General features: G+C 38.4%; 1 protein-coding gene across 1 annotated transcript; it reads left to right on the top strand.

Moving 5' to 3' along the window:
- The first annotated feature begins 9,327 nt into the window (after positions 1-9,327).
- On the top strand, positions 9,328-10,984 carry LOC131936287 (ficolin-1). The gene is made up of 2 exons (XM_059293203.1): positions 9,328-9,458; positions 10,213-10,984. Exons 1-2 carry the CDS (start codon positions 9,389-9,391, stop codon positions 10,881-10,883), a joined length of 741 nt encoding a protein of 246 aa, XP_059149186.1. The 5' UTR covers positions 9,328-9,388; the 3' UTR covers positions 10,884-10,984.
- The last annotated feature ends 4,998 nt before the right edge of the window (positions 10,985-15,982 follow it).

Below are 15,982 nucleotides of genomic sequence, written 5' to 3'. Positions count from 1 at the left end.
CCTTATTAAAGGGAAATAACCAGTAAAAACACATTGTGCTAAGGCCACTGTTATCAAGCGAGCTCAACTGCTCTATTTTCATGTGAATGTTATTTTTTATTTTATATTTAGTTAAACAAAAACAATGTTTAAGATGGTGTTTCAGCTAATTTATCAAGCAATTCTATGGTGCAGAACCTGTCTCTTTTCCCAACTATCCCTCATGTAAAATTAAAAAAAAATATATAATATCGTTAACATGATTGCACGATCTCTAACAGAGGTGTAGCAACCCTTTGAGAGGCAGGGGGAAAATTAACAATTTTGCGCCCCCCCCCTCCCTTATTTTTATATAGTTATTCTAGTTAGCACAAAAGTCCCTATCCTGAAAACGGTTATGTTTTGGTGCCAAATAATCTATGTAGAAAACAGTTAAATCAGCCTGTTAAGCAAACTATCAATCTATTTTCTTAACTTTGACTGTATATAACTCAGTAATGCAGCTCAAAATGATTTTTTTTCAACCACATTTAGGCATCCTTGAGTCAGCACCCACCCGCCCTCTCTTAGCTATGCCTCTGTGCTCTTTACCGCTTCAGGTTTCTAAAATGTTGAAGACTACCATGAAGAGTTTAGTTTATATCTCTGAGTTTTAGTTTATAGTTTAGTTCCTTTCCAAGGGGGTTCCTACGTTTAATGGAATCGGATCGGTTTGAAATCAAAAGAAGATCACCAAACAAAAAATGTGCTGAGTATTAAACATTTCATTTAATGTCTTTATTATTATCTTTTCACATTCTGTTTGGTTACGGTCAAGAGCACTGTTATATAATACTTATGATTTTATTTTAATTTTTTTTCCCAGAATTAACCCTTCTAGTTTAATGTTTTTTTTCCTTAAGAAATGTTTGAACTGTTATTATATAGCACTGTTGTAAAACATTGCGTGAAAAAAATAGACGCTGTTATTTCATTAAAAATGTTCTAAAATAAACTTAGTGTTTTTTTATATTATTGGGATAGAGGTCTCTGGATACGTTATATTTAATATGGGACTGGAAGCTCAATAAAATTATGTAACGTTTATTGGGTTGGGAGTGTTTTGACAATGTCATTTTTGTGTATCCCTAAATTGTAAACACTGAGTAGGTCTACCATTGGAGACAAAACAGGCCTAAAACTAGAGTTCATCTATTTTTAAACCTCAGCGTATTATGTGTGGTCAGCGACAATGCAGAGGGACGTCACATCACCTCGGGCCCAGATACTTCCTCTCTAGGCATATGCCTACCACCCCCACATGGTCTGGTAAGCTGTGGTTTACGCTAAATGTTTACAATCGTAGTGCAGTGTTTAGAGACGGCTATTAGGGGCAGATAATTGAGTTTGAAACGATTTTAAACTTAGGGGAGGTAACTAAGAAGAGGCTGCTTTGACGGGGGGGGGGGGGGGGGGCAGGGGTTGGGGGAAATGGGAGTGGGTTATCGTCCTTAACGACCTACTGATTGTGTTTTAAAGCAAATATTTCAGTGGCAGCATTGGTACTGTCGAATTCACAAATTATGAATTACTGAAAAGTAGAAAATAAAAGAACTAAATAGCGGCGTATGATACGCCGCGGGGGGTCGGCTCGTATATATATAATTCTTTTCATGGGCATGACGATGCAAGCCGAATATCTAACCCTCCTCCCGCCCGCTCTCTTGCTCTCCAGGCATGCGCAACACCATTTCGCTATCACCCCCACCCCCACCAGTCTGGTGAGCTCTACTTCACCCCGTAGAGCCGGGTCGAATTAGTGACGGCCATTAGGGGGCAGATAATTTAGCTTCTAAACTGTCGTCACGGACGGCTGCTTTTGCGGGGGCGTGGGTAGGGTGGGGTTGAGGGTAGTGTCGAATTGAAATGTTTGAATTGAAATGTGAGGGTCCCAAAACATGTCTTGAACGACATCAAGAAAAACTAATTGGTTTCATTGTTCCTTCCAGACTTTCTTCTCTGGGGGAGGGCACTTGATATTTTCGGGGGGAGGGGGGTGGACTACATTTTCCGAGGGAGGGGGAAGGGCGGACACTGATAAAAGTAAATATTTTCTACATCGCGTTCAATATCGCGTTATCACGTTCAATAGGTGCGCAATGGTTTTTGTCCTGTAACTCTATTGTAAATAAAAACATGTAAAGTACTAAAAACAAATCATAAAAAACGTTTTAATAACAAGGTTTTTTTGTAATAATGCACTAAAAGGAGAAAATAAATTATACACTACTATTTAAATAACTATAAAGAAAAGCGTGGGTCTCTTCCTAAATATTAGTAAAGGTATCCAATAAATACTAAAGTGACCAACGCTTTTTTTCATAGTTTTTACTTTCTCGTATATACGAAGTATAGAGAAAGTCTTGTAATCGTGCAAAAAAAAAATCGAGATTTTTACAAATCTCGACGTTTTACACCTCACTGATACGGAAAAACATAATTTTGCAATCTTGTCCGTATGTCTGTGTGTCTGTCTGTCTGTCTGTCTGTCTGTGTGTGTGTCCGTGTTACAGCTAGGTTGATAAAATTTCATATATAAGTATTTTATCAAAATCGTAGATCCGTATCAACTTTTGAGCGATTTCCGATAACCGGAAGTGGTACTTTTCCTACTTTGAATTTTTCAAAAGCCTATAACTCGAGTACTATTTCAGATAAATAAATGAAATTTCACATGTAAGAAAAAAATCCAATTCTCTACCTACTGTTAAATTTTGAGTAATTTCCGTTGAGCGGATTTCTAAAAAAACTAATGTAAATTTTTTAAGTACTAATAATATTGCGCACTATTATGCACTTTTTAATTTGGCGTTCACTTGGTGTGCAATTCTTTTGTCTACGAGATTTATTCTATTTTTAAAACTTTAAGTATTTAAAATGGATTAAAAATCATGTCTATAGCCCGAGTTCCCATCCCCTGTTATTTTATATAAGAATATTCGAGAAAGTTTAGGGGAGATCACTCCCGGTTTATTTTAAATAGTAGTGTATAATTTATTATCTCCTCAAGTTAGTACTCAAGTTATAGGCTTTTGAAAAATTGAAAGTAGAAAAACTTCCACTTGCGGTCATCGGAAATCGCTCAAAAGTTCATACGGATCTACGATTTTGATATAATATTTATATAGGAAGTTTCATCAACCTAGCTGTAACTGTACTCAAGTTATCGTGTTTACAGACACATACACACAGACACACACACACACAGACATACGGACAAGATTGCAAAACTACGTTTTATCGACTCAGGGGGGTGTAAAACGTCGAGATTTGTAAAAATCTCGAATTTGTTTTGCACGATTACAATACTTTCTATATAGGCCTACTTAGTATACGCGAAATTAAAAATGGATTCAAAATCATGTCTATATTCCTAGTTTCCATCCCCCGTAGTATTATTATGAATATTCGAGAAAGTGTAGGGGTGATTACTCATGGCTTATTTTTATGAAAACACATTGTATGCGGATGTACCTTTTAAAAATCTTTAGAGAAAAAATTGTTTGCTCTCTAGTATTAAAAAAATGTTTTTACTGGAGCCTACCCCCTTTAGGTAAACTTTACACTGCCGGTGTCTTAGCGCAAGCGGCAATTGAATACATATTACATATTATTCCAACCATTCCACGTAACAGGAATTTAGCAAAAATAATAAGTAATGTTAAGTAACTTTGCTCGATACAACCTCATCCCCATATAGCACAGTCTAAAAAAAATAATGAACCATTCCCTGAACCCCGTCGTGTTATAATTACAAATTCCTTCTTTACAAAACAAAATATTTCAATTATTTTCAATGAATGCGTGAATTCACGAAAAACAGTCACGCAATAAATATATTCTATTCATACTCGGACAGACCAAGGTTGGTATTGTTTTGAAAACCGGCATTCAAGGGTACGTTTTAAACCGCATTATTATTAACAAAAGACACCTAGAGAGCTAGTTATCCTTAGCTTGTTTGTGGTTAAAAGAAAACTTTTAGGACTTGAAATCGTATCCTTAGAATTATTTTGAGTTTTTATTCTACAACAAGGAAGTAACACCCAGAAACCAGTGTTTAGAAATTTTATTTTAAATTTGAAATATTCACAAACGATGTTACATAAACGTATACCTTTTAGATTTACTTGTGTGTGGGAACGCAGTTAGAACGAAGTACAGTAGTTTAATCCTGAGTCCCAACACGCCCTAACTCTAGCTCAGTGGTTCTTAACCTGGGTTCAATCGTACCCCAGGGGATCGGTGACTCTGTCTCAATGGTTCGCTGATGGACAAGCCACACACCCTCGCAATCGGACTTGGACGATAGAGCAATTATGTAGGTTTCGGTGTATCTATATATATATAGCAAAGTGGTCAAGTGCACGGAAGGGCACTTCCCGGCGCCGCAGGCGCGTCAAATTTGGCACGATGATGCCTTGGTGCGATAGAACACGAGGGCCGGTGACGGTTCGCCGAATAGTCCACGGAGAGATTGTCGAAACTGACCTCGACTGACCGGCGCCTAATATGGGCTATATTATGAAAAATTTTTCCTCCGACGACCCCCATTGAAATTTTGTGAGGTGTCATAAAAACTCGCCATTTCCGGGAAAAATCGGGAAATGGGTCAAAACTGACCAGTCGTATTTCCCTATATAATCTTTGTATTTTATGGAAAAAAACAGATGGTAATTTGAAAACAGATTTTAGGGCACTTACCCTCTTTACACCTGGCTAATTTTTTTTGTATGCTTATAGGTAAATGGCTTGGCCGTACGGCAAACCTGTCGGTTTCACTCAAAGCCCTCGACGAGGGCTAAAAAGTGACCGCGACTGAAATTCTCTTCATATGAGCTCTATTACGAAAAAAAATTTCCGACGACGACCCCCCTTGAAATTTTGTGAGGTGGTAGGAGAACGCCTTGGGGTGTCACAAAAAACTCGCAACTGTCCGGGAAAAATCGGTTAATGGGTCAAAACTGACCAGTCGTATTTCCCTATATATCAACAATTTTGTTTGTGAAAATGTAATGTAAGACTGTCATTTGGTCTATGAACAGGGCAGGTAACTTTTTAATGAATTAATTTTTAAATATTTTATATACTATTTATAAGAAAAAACAAAACTCATAAAGTATAGCATTCTTTTATATAGCTATTTTGTTATAAATTAAATTTTGTATTGTACTGAAATTGTAAAAATTAATTGCAAAAGTAATTTAATATAATATTTGTGTTATACTATTAAGAAAGCCCTTGCAGTTCTAATAACCTTTCGAGTAATAACTTTGCAAATATTCCATCAATGTTTGAATGTTGTGAAATTGATCAACTGTATAAATTCAGCCCCTAAGCATCTATATATATAATTCTCTTCTGGGATCAGTTAGAAAACAAGCTGCAAGCGCGCCTTTGCAGTCCCCTCTCTTCCTCTCTATCACTATCACTACCACCCCCACCCCACCCCCACATGATCTGGTGAGCGGTGTTCACTCTGTTTACATTTTACAATCACAGAGACGGGTTTGGTGACGGCTATTAGGGGCAGATAATTTAGTTTGAAACGGAGGAGGTAACTAAGAGGAGGCTGCTTTCACGTGGGGGGGGGGGGGGGGTAGTGTTTTTAAGCAAATATTTAGTAATAAAGAGAACCAAAAAAAAACGTCATTGCCGTGACGAGCCTAGATCAGGGGTCGGCAACCTGCGGCTCGCGAGCCGCATGCGGCTCTTTTGATATCAAGATGCGGCTCTCCAGCTCCTTGAACAAATACTAATAATCTTAATAAAAAAATAAAATGTTTGAAATAAAAAAAATGTTAGTGGCTCTTTAAAACCAGGGAAATTTTGAAAATTGTAACTTTTGGCTCTTCCGTTTGAAAAGGTTGCCGACCCCTGGCCTAGATAACTAAATTATTAGTGTTATAGGTTTCCATTCGGGTGGCACGGGTTCTAGACACATAATGTCAATGTTACATTTTTTTTTTCATTTAAAAAAATGAATGATAAAGTTGCCTATCCGAACTTGGCGGGATACAGGGCAGGTGAAGTAGAGTTCACCTGTTTCTTTGTCCTCAGCATATGACGTATATAGTGTGGTCAAGCCATGCTCGGTCGAAATCTTTTTTTATACGACAAAAACACGTTGTTTTAGACTTTGCGGAACACTGGGCAGGTGAAGTAAAGTCGGGCAGGTGTACAGTTCACCTGTGACATCAGCATATGAAGAGATAGTGTGATCAGACCCATGCTCAGTCGAAATCTGTGATTTCAAAGACAAAAACATGTCTGAGTTGGGAGGACACTGGGCAGGTGAAGTAGAGTTAACCAGTTATTGTGATCTCAGCAAATGAAGAGATTGTGTTGTAAGACCTATGCTCAGCCGAAATCGGTGTTTTTAAAAGACAAAAACGCCTGAGGTGTGACGTCTTTTTGAATGTGGGGTCTGTTTTTTTTTGTGGCGATAAGTGACAGACTTGATGTTTTTTAAGGATGACCCACAGTTATCCAAGGGATGACGGGTAGTCTAGTATATAATATATTAATCTAAAAACAATGTCGTCATCACCATAACACCTTCTAGACTAGATTAGATACTATCGAAATGACCATGGGACGTGTGTTCTCGAGTGCGGGGATAGGAAAGGGCTCAAGTCTCTAATGTATTTGTGGAAGTCATAAATTCACCTACCACTTCCACAGCCCGATACCAATGATTTTTTGTGGGTTTTTGCTGGTTATAGTCTAATTAATTTTAAAAGGGTGAAATTTAAAAAAAAAAAGAAAAATTTAGAGTATCATTATCAAATTGTATTATTCTACTTTACTAAACGATAGGCAATGTAAAGCTGCTCTTCTAGATGTTAATGTGGTGAAACTATATTGGTGTAAACGGGATGTGTTTTTTATGCTAGTGGGTTATCCCCCCCCCCCTTGTCTCCCCCCCACACCTGAACTGGAACAGCAGTAACCCGATATGAAGGCATCAACGCCCCACTGTTCACTGGGTACTGTTCACCATCAAATTTCCCGACCCATCTGCCCGACCCACGTTTTTTGTCAGTCATCACAAGAACCTGCACAGCTCGAGGAAGCACAAAAGAAAAATTTATTTTCTACTATTTAGTCCACAAGAAAAACGTGGTTTTTTAAAAAGTTTTTTTTAAGTATTTTATTTTCTCCTTTTTAGTCCGTTGCTACACATGAAAAACGTGGTTTTTAAAAAGTTTTTTATATATTTTATTTTCTACTTTATCTAATGACTTGATTAAGTATGACTTGACTAAGTGTTTATCAATACACGGACTAAAAATCTTAAGCGATCTATACGCTGTAAACAGAGAAAGGGCGTAATTTAATTAAGCCTACATGCCGTGACCAGGATTCGAACCTGGGTTGTAGCGGCCACAACGCGAAGTACTAACCACTATACGATCACGGCCAGCGCGCTCACATCGATTGGGGCCGAAGTAACTGTGCCAATAGGCCTCCAGTCTTGTCGGTATGTTTAGAAATCATGTCATCGATTTTATGGTCCTTGGGGCGTAATTTAATTAAGCTAATTTAGGTCTCTAATTGCTAGTTTTTATGATTGCATCTGAAATTGTTAGGCGAAAATAGCCTGCATTCCAAATTTCAGATCTCTAGAGCAATCAGAAGTGGGCTAATTTTCGATGTCAATTTTAACAACAAACATCCAAACAAACAAACAAATAAACGCGAAGCTGAGTTAAGAAAAACGTGTTAAAAAATCAAAACCATCTATAAAAAACGATTTATTCAAATACATATCCACATGCGTATACACATACTTATAGGTGTATGTGGAATATATATATAAATAAATAAATAAATAAATAAATAAATAAATAAATAAATAAATAAATATATATATATATATATATATATATATATATATATATATATATATATATATATATATATATATATATATATATATATATATATATATATATATATATATGGCTACAGGACATTACCCCCCTGGATATTTCCCCCCCGGACATTCCCCCCCGTATTTACCCCCCGGAGCAATGACCCCCCTGTCAATTACCCCCTGTCAATTACCCCCCCGGGGAATTACCCCCCCCCCCCCCTCTCAAGTTAAAATCCTAACTCTAACTAGAATTTTATACCTATATACTCCTTTAATCCAAACCTTAAGAAAAAGACCACAACCTAAGCACCCACCTTAGCCTAAAACTTCACACAAAACCAAAACCAAAGCTAGACACAACCCTAACCCTAAAACTAGCTCTAACCCTAACCCTAGCCCTAACCCTAACCCTAACCTTAGCCCTAAACCTAAACCTAGCCCTAGCCCTAGCCCCAGCCCTAACCCTAACACTAACCCTAACCCTAACCCTAACCCTAACCCTAACCCTAACCCTAACCCTAACCCTAAAACCTAATCCCTAACCCTAACCCCAACCCTAATCCTAACACTAACCCTAACCCTAACGATAACCCTAACGCTAACCCTAACCCTAACCCTAGCCCTAGCCCTAGCCCTAACCCTAACCCTAACCCTAACCGTATCCGTAACCCTAGCCCTAACCCTAAAACCTAATCCCTAACCCTAACCCCAACCCTAGCCCTAATCCTAACCCTAGCCCTAAAACCTAACCCTAAAACCTAACCCTAAAACCTTACCCTAACCCTAACGCTAACCCTAACCCTAACCCTAACCCTAACCCTAACCCTAACCCTAACCCTAACCCTAACCCTAGCCCTAGCCCTAGCCCTAACCCTAACCCTAACCCTAACCCTAACCCTAACCCTAACCGTAACCGTAACCGTAACCGTAACCGTAACCGTAACCCTAGCCCTAGCCCTAACCCTAAACCTAACCCTAATTCTAACCCTGTCCGGGGGGGTAATGTCCTACTGTGCGGGGGTAATTGACAGGGGGGTAATTGACAGGGGGGTAATTACTCCGGGGGGGGGGGGGGGTAATGTCGGGGGGGAAATATCCGGGGGGTAATTGACAGGGGGGAAATGTCCTGTTCCCATATATATATATATATATATATATATATATATATATATATATATATATATATATATATATATATATATATAGTTTTTCTCGTCGCGGGGGGGGGGGGGGGGGGTTGGGGGGAGTGACATCATTAGGTACCGCACCGGGTGACACCTAACCTAGCCACGCCACAGTACCGTGTACATGTATTTCATTACTAGTGTAAACCCGGATGTATGACGGTTCTTATTATCTTAATAAAATATCTTATCACGTGGTACAATAATATGTACCATCCGGGTTTGCTTTACTACAAAAAGCTATTCCTACGCTTTAAGATTTTAAAGTTGGCTTTCTGAGAACAAGAGAGAACTTTAACAGATCAAGATGGGTTACAGGTGCTTGGTTTGGTGTCTCATTGGAGCGATGGTATTCTTGGAGGTGTTTGCTTCTTACTGTAAGTAATTAGTCAAGTAGGTTTGGATGTGTTAGATGGCTTTTCTTATCGGTGTATTTTTTATACTTAGTAATATATTCTATACGAGCCGACCCGCGGTGTATCATACGCCGCTATTTAGTTGTTGTTTTTTCTACTTTTCAGTAATTCATAATTTGTGAATTCGACAGTTGCACTGAAAATATTTGCTTTAAAACACTAACCCCCCCCCCCCCCACGTGAAAGCAGCCTCCTCTTAGTTACCTCCTCTAAGTTTAAAATCGTTTCAAACTAAACTATCTGCCCCTAATAGCCGTCACCAAACCCGGCTCTACGATTGTAAAATGTAAACATTTAGCGTGAACCACAGCTCACCAGACCATGTGAGGGGGGTGGGGGGTGGTAGCGACAGAGAGGAAGAGTCGGGATTGCAAGGCGCGTTTGCAGCTTGTTTTCTAACGCCTCCCAGAAGAGAATTATATATATAGATAGGCTTTGACCCCTTATTGGTTGGCGAAAGGCGGCGGAGGAATCGGGCGTAATGAACATTTCATATTTCTTAAATAAATCTGAATAAATAATTTATTTGGTGGAATTATAAGTTTATAAGAAATGAAAATAGAAATGTTTCGTATTTTTGGAGAGGTGCAATATGTTTTTTTGTAACGCCACAAACTACAACTAATCTGCTGAGGATAAGGAAACATCAGATCAAACTGCTGATTTATGGACAACGGCCAAACATACATTTGTAAATTTGCATTTTATTTTTAAGGCATCAACAATGACAGCAAACACAATTTTGGCAGAGTGGAAGTCAGCTGTCCTACGTCACCAGACACCTGTCGAGACGTGGACAGCACTGACCCCAGACCTGTGGTCATCCTGTCCAGCGGTCTGGAAGTGATGTGCGACACACAGACCGACGGAGGCGGCTGGACGGTTATTCAGAGACGAGTGGACGGGAACACATCATTCTATCGTGGCTGGGAGGAGTACAAATACGGCTTCGGCAACTTCAACGGCGACTTTTACCTGGGCAACGAACATATTCACCGAATTACGTCACTTCGAAGTTACCAGTTACGCGTTGATCTAAAGTTTAACCAAAACAGCTACTACGCGAAGTACTCACGTTTTCAAGTCTACGGGGAACAGGAAGGTTACAGACTAAAACTTAGCGGGTTTTCTGGAAACACAGTCGATGGGTTCTTGACTCACTACGATTCTAAATTTAGCACCTTTGATCAGGACAACGACAGACGTGCTGATACCAACTGCGCGGTTCAGCTGCAAGGCGGCTATTGGTACTCACAATGTCACATTTCCAACTTGAATGGACTGTGGGGAAGCACAGAGCAATACAAGGGGATGAACTGGAACCCACTAACCGGGGTTTACGCCTCGGTGTCCTACAGTGAAATGAAGATAAGACCCGTCAATTAAATTTGTAAGGTCGGCCTTGTACCCAAACACGAAAATGGTGTTTACTAAAATTTATATTGTGATTAGAGTAAAAATTAAAATGCTTCGGAAATCAAAATAAATATTTCTCAGAGCTGGTGTTTTGTATATAATCACAGATACTTAATACACATGAACTGAATATACACATTCAGGTACGTGTACAGATACAAAACACAAATTTATATATTATATACATGAGACGGCGTGGTAGAATGGTAGAGCATTCGACAACTAACCGAAAAAGCTCGTGTTCGTGTCCCTGGCTAGAGTCGTTGTTCGTCCCTTATACCACCCAACTCTGATAGGTACCTGATTTAGAAAAAGTAAAGACGGCGGTGCATAGTTCTGAATAAACTATACCTTTATGCCGAGGTCATAGAAAATTGTGATCTTTACTTTATCTGCCATCATGTCCTAAAGGCAACGTAACTTTACTATATAATAAATACTACTATCATGACGTCATCAATATAATTGGTAAATGATTTGATGTCGTTGATGACTGCAGTGAAAGGTCAAACAGTTGTGTGGTGAATTAAACAAATAAACAGTAGATTACTTGATTGTTAAAGAAGACACCAACACAATCTCAACTCAGCTAATTCAATTTAATCGATGGTGAAACTTAACACTACATGATAGCCTTAGTATAGTGTAAAGAAGAGGAGAAATGGGTTCATCAATAGTGGCCGGCCTTAGGGGCCAGCCCTACCACACCTACAAACAAAACAGATCTACATCCTAGCAAAGCTAACGTTTAACTGTCCAATCTCTCTGGCCCTCACCACCCAGCTTGTGGTCTATGCCTTGGCTTAACCTCGAGTACAATAAGGTATCTCATTACGTGTTTCCCCAAATTTGCATCCCATGTCAGCTGTTTGGACACGGATTACGGCTGTCCCAGTTCAGGTGTGGGACGGGAAAAGGGGAGGGGGGGGGATAACCCACTAGCATCAAAAACACATCCCGTTCACATCAACATAGTTCCACCACATTAATATGTAAAAGAGCAGCTTTACATTGCCTATCGTTTAGTAAAGTAAAATAATACAAATTGATAATGATACTCTAAATTTTTCTTTTTTTTTAAATTTCACCTTTTTAAAATTAATTAGACTATAACCAGCAAAAACACTCAAAAAAACTATGGAACGGGCTGTGGAAGTGGTAGGTGAATTTATGACTTCCACAAATACATGACAGACTTGAGCCTTTTCCTATCCCCGCACTCGAGAACACACGTCCCATGGTCATTTCGATAGTATCTAATCTAGTCTAGAAGGTGTTATGGTGATGACGACATTGTTTTCACATTAATATATTATATACTAGACTACCCGTCATCCCTTGGATAACTGTGGGTTTCGGGGTTCATCCTTAAAAAAACATCACGTCTATCACTTATCGTCACAAAAAAAAAACAGACCCCACATTAAAAAAGACGTCACACCTCAGGCGTTTTTGTCTTTTAAAAAACACATATTTCGGCTGAGCATAGGTCTTACAACACAATCTCTTCATATGCTGAGGTCACAAAAACTGGTTAACTCTACTTCACCTGCCTCGTATCCTCACAACTTAGAAATGTTTTTGCCTTTGAAAACACAGATTTCGACTGAGCATGGGTCTGACCACACTGTCTCTTCATATGCTAAATTAACAGGTGAACTATACACCTACCCAACACTACTTCACCTGCCCAGTGTTCGGCCAAGTCTCAGACAACATGTCTGTTCGTTTATCGTTTAAAAAAAAGATTTCGACCGAGCATGGCTTTGGCCACACTATCTATGTCATATGCTGAGGACAAAGAAACAGGTGATCTCTACTTCACCTGCCCTGTATCCCGCCAAGTTCCGATATGCAACTGTATCATTCACTCCAAAAAAAATGAAAAACAAATTTAACATCGACATTATGTGTCTAGAACCCGTGCCACCCGCATGGGAGCCTATAACACTAATAATTTAGTTATCTAGGCTCTTTACGGCAATGACGTTTTTTTTCCGTGCACTATATTACTAGTTTGAGTCTGCTTAAGAAACTTGATTTACATGAATAGGCCCTCGATCTAGTGTTATTTCAAATTAAATTTTATCTCAAATTAGCCAATTCTATAGCTAGACAAACAAAGATTTATATAAAATAATGAAGGTCTGAAATAGTTTAGTATAGAAACTCATTTTTATATAGTTCTAGATAGAATTATCTAGATTCTACGATTGGTTTGGTTAAGTCTAGTTTTTGCCGTAACTCTAGATCTAGAACCTAGATAGATAAAAATAGAAAAAAAAATTATTCATAATTTTAAATAAACCGGGAGTGATCTCCCCTAAACTTTCTCGAATATTCTTATATAAAACAACAGGTGATGGGAACTCGGGATATAGTTATGATTTTTAATCCATTTTAAATACATAAACTTTTTAAAATAATATAGAATCTCATAGAAAAAAGTATTGCACACCAAGCGAACGCCGAATAAAGATGTTCATAATGGTGCGCAATATTATTAGTACTTTATAAATTTAGATGCGTTTTTGAGAAATCGGAAATAGCGTAAATTAGTACTTCCCGTCAACGGAAATTACGCAAAATTTAACAGAAGGTAGAGAATTAGATCTTTTACTTACATGTGAAATTTCATTTGTCTATCTGAAATAGTACTCAAGTTATAGGCTTTTGAAAAATTCAAAGTAGAAAAAGTACCACTTCCGGTTATCGGAAATCGCTCAAAAGTTGATACGGATCTACGATTTTGATAAAATACTTATATATGAAAGTTCATCAACCTAGCAGTAACGGTACTCAAGTAACCGTGTTTACACACAGAAACACACACACACACACACAGACACACAGACATACGGACAAGATTGCAAAATTATGTTTTTCCGTATCAGTGAGGTGTAAAACGTCGAGATTTGTAAAATCTCGATTTTTTTTTTTTTGCACGATTACAATACTTTCTCTATACTTCGTATATACGAGAAAGTAAAAATCAAATGCATTATTAAAAGAATAATAAGGGTTTGTAAAATTGATAGAACCTTTGCAATAGAAATCTACTCAGTACCTTCACAGGGTAGGGGTTGGTCCAAATCGGGTAACACCATTTAAAGGGTGACAGCAATTCGAAATATTGTATATTGACTGTCAAACAAAGTTTTATTGAGTTCAAGTAATAAAGTAGAAGAGAGAGAGAGAGAGAGAGAGAGAGAGAGAGAGAGAGAGAGAGAGAGAGAGAGAGAGAGCGAAAGCATTTAATTATTGTGTGTGGGCAATAATATTCATCTTCTATCTATAATATTACTTTCACTATTCTGTCACTCTATTTATCTGTCACTATTTGTTGAAAACGCTCTAGAGAAAACACAAGCAAAGCAAAAAACTTTCAGTCACACGTGACGTGACGTCACATGAACATATACAGTGTTTCTTCCAGATTTTTTTTCTCCGGGGGGGGGGGGGGGGGGGGGGAATTGAAATTTTCGGGGGGCGATAGACTTTCTTCGGGGGGGGGGGGGGCGGACACTGTTAAAAGTATATATTCGGGGGGGGGGGGCGGTAGAATAGTAGGAATTATTCTAAATTTTTATTCTAATTTTTCAAAAGCCTATAACTTTAGTACTATTTCAGATAAAGAAATGAAATTTCACATGTGAGTAAAAGATCTAATCGACTGCCTTATTTCAAATTTTGAGTAATTTCCGTTGACCGGAAGTAGTTATTTTCACTATTTCCGATTTCTCAAAAAACGCATGTGAATTTATAAAGTACTAATAATATTCCGCACTATTATACACATTTTGTTTTGGCGTTCGCTTGGAGCACAATTCTTTTTTCTAGGATATTCTATTCTATTTTTAAAAGTTTAAGTAATTAAAAATAATGTCTATATTCCGAGTTGCCATCCCACGTAGTGTTATATAAGAATATTCGAGAAAGTTTGGGGGAGCCCTAAAACGTCGATATTTGCAAAAATCTCGATATTTTTTTTGCACGATTACAAGACTTTCTCTATACTTCGTATACACGAGAAAGTAAAAATAGATTTAAAATCATGTCTATATCCCTAGTTGCCATCCCACGCAGTGTTATATATTATTATGAATATGAAAACACATAGTATGCGGACGTAGCTGTAGAGAAAAAAATTGTTTGCTCTTTAGTATAAAAAAATATGTTTTTACCGGAGCCTACCCCCTTAAGTAAACTTTACACTGCCGTTGTCATAGCGCACGGGGCAATTTAATACTTATTTGACTTAAACTATCCCTGCCCATGACGTCGTTCACGGTACCATTTGAGTACACATATCAGTTACCTATTATGATACTTTCATCCCACACGTGTATCAGCAGCGGAGCTTTTATTTTACCACAGGCCGTAAACTTTGTGCACGGAATTGTCACTTTGTCGTCGGACATTGTAACCATTCTAATAAGGCTGTAGTAAACTGCGCACATTCAGTTGTAGCTCAGTCATAATGACCATAACGAAACTACATTATGCTTTACAATATTCCCGGTAGTTATGTGGCGCAGACTTTCTACCGGTTAAATTATATGATTCCAGCAAGTATTTGCACAGTTATGGTATGTATTGCTTGATGAACTAACTTACTATTACAAGTAACACACTAAAACTTACTATTTTACGTTGACAACAAACCATAAACAAATAAAAAAACCAATCAGACATTGGGAACTAAATAAAAGCTTATAGTAAAAGCACTGTGCAGATTGATGATTTTCGTTTTGTTTCCTGGTGTTTTATAGAAAGCGAGAGCGAAATGAATATCGGTAGTTTAACTTAAGGCTGGTGCTTGGCTGGTGCGTTTTGACGCTGGCCATTTTAACGGCGGTCTTTGTCGGAAGCCGTATTGGCAGGAGCCAGTGGCGTAGCCAGGATCGTCTCAAGGGGGGGGGGGGGGTTCCAATTTTTACCCGGGGACAAACTTTCGATTTGCACCCCCCCCTCAAACTTTCGATTTGCTTGCACCCCCACCCCCCCCCCCCTCAAACTTTCGATTTGCACCCCCCCTCAAACTTTCGATTTGCACCCCCTCACACTTT

This window comes from Physella acuta, unplaced genomic scaffold (genome assembly GCF_028476545.2).
Source record: "Physella acuta isolate Inbredline_101_S28 unplaced genomic scaffold, ASM2847654v3 ptg000174l, whole genome shotgun sequence".
Classification (NCBI taxonomy): domain Eukaryota; kingdom Metazoa; phylum Mollusca; class Gastropoda; family Physidae; genus Physella; species Physella acuta.
This window is presented reverse-complemented; position numbering and strand designations above follow the sequence as displayed.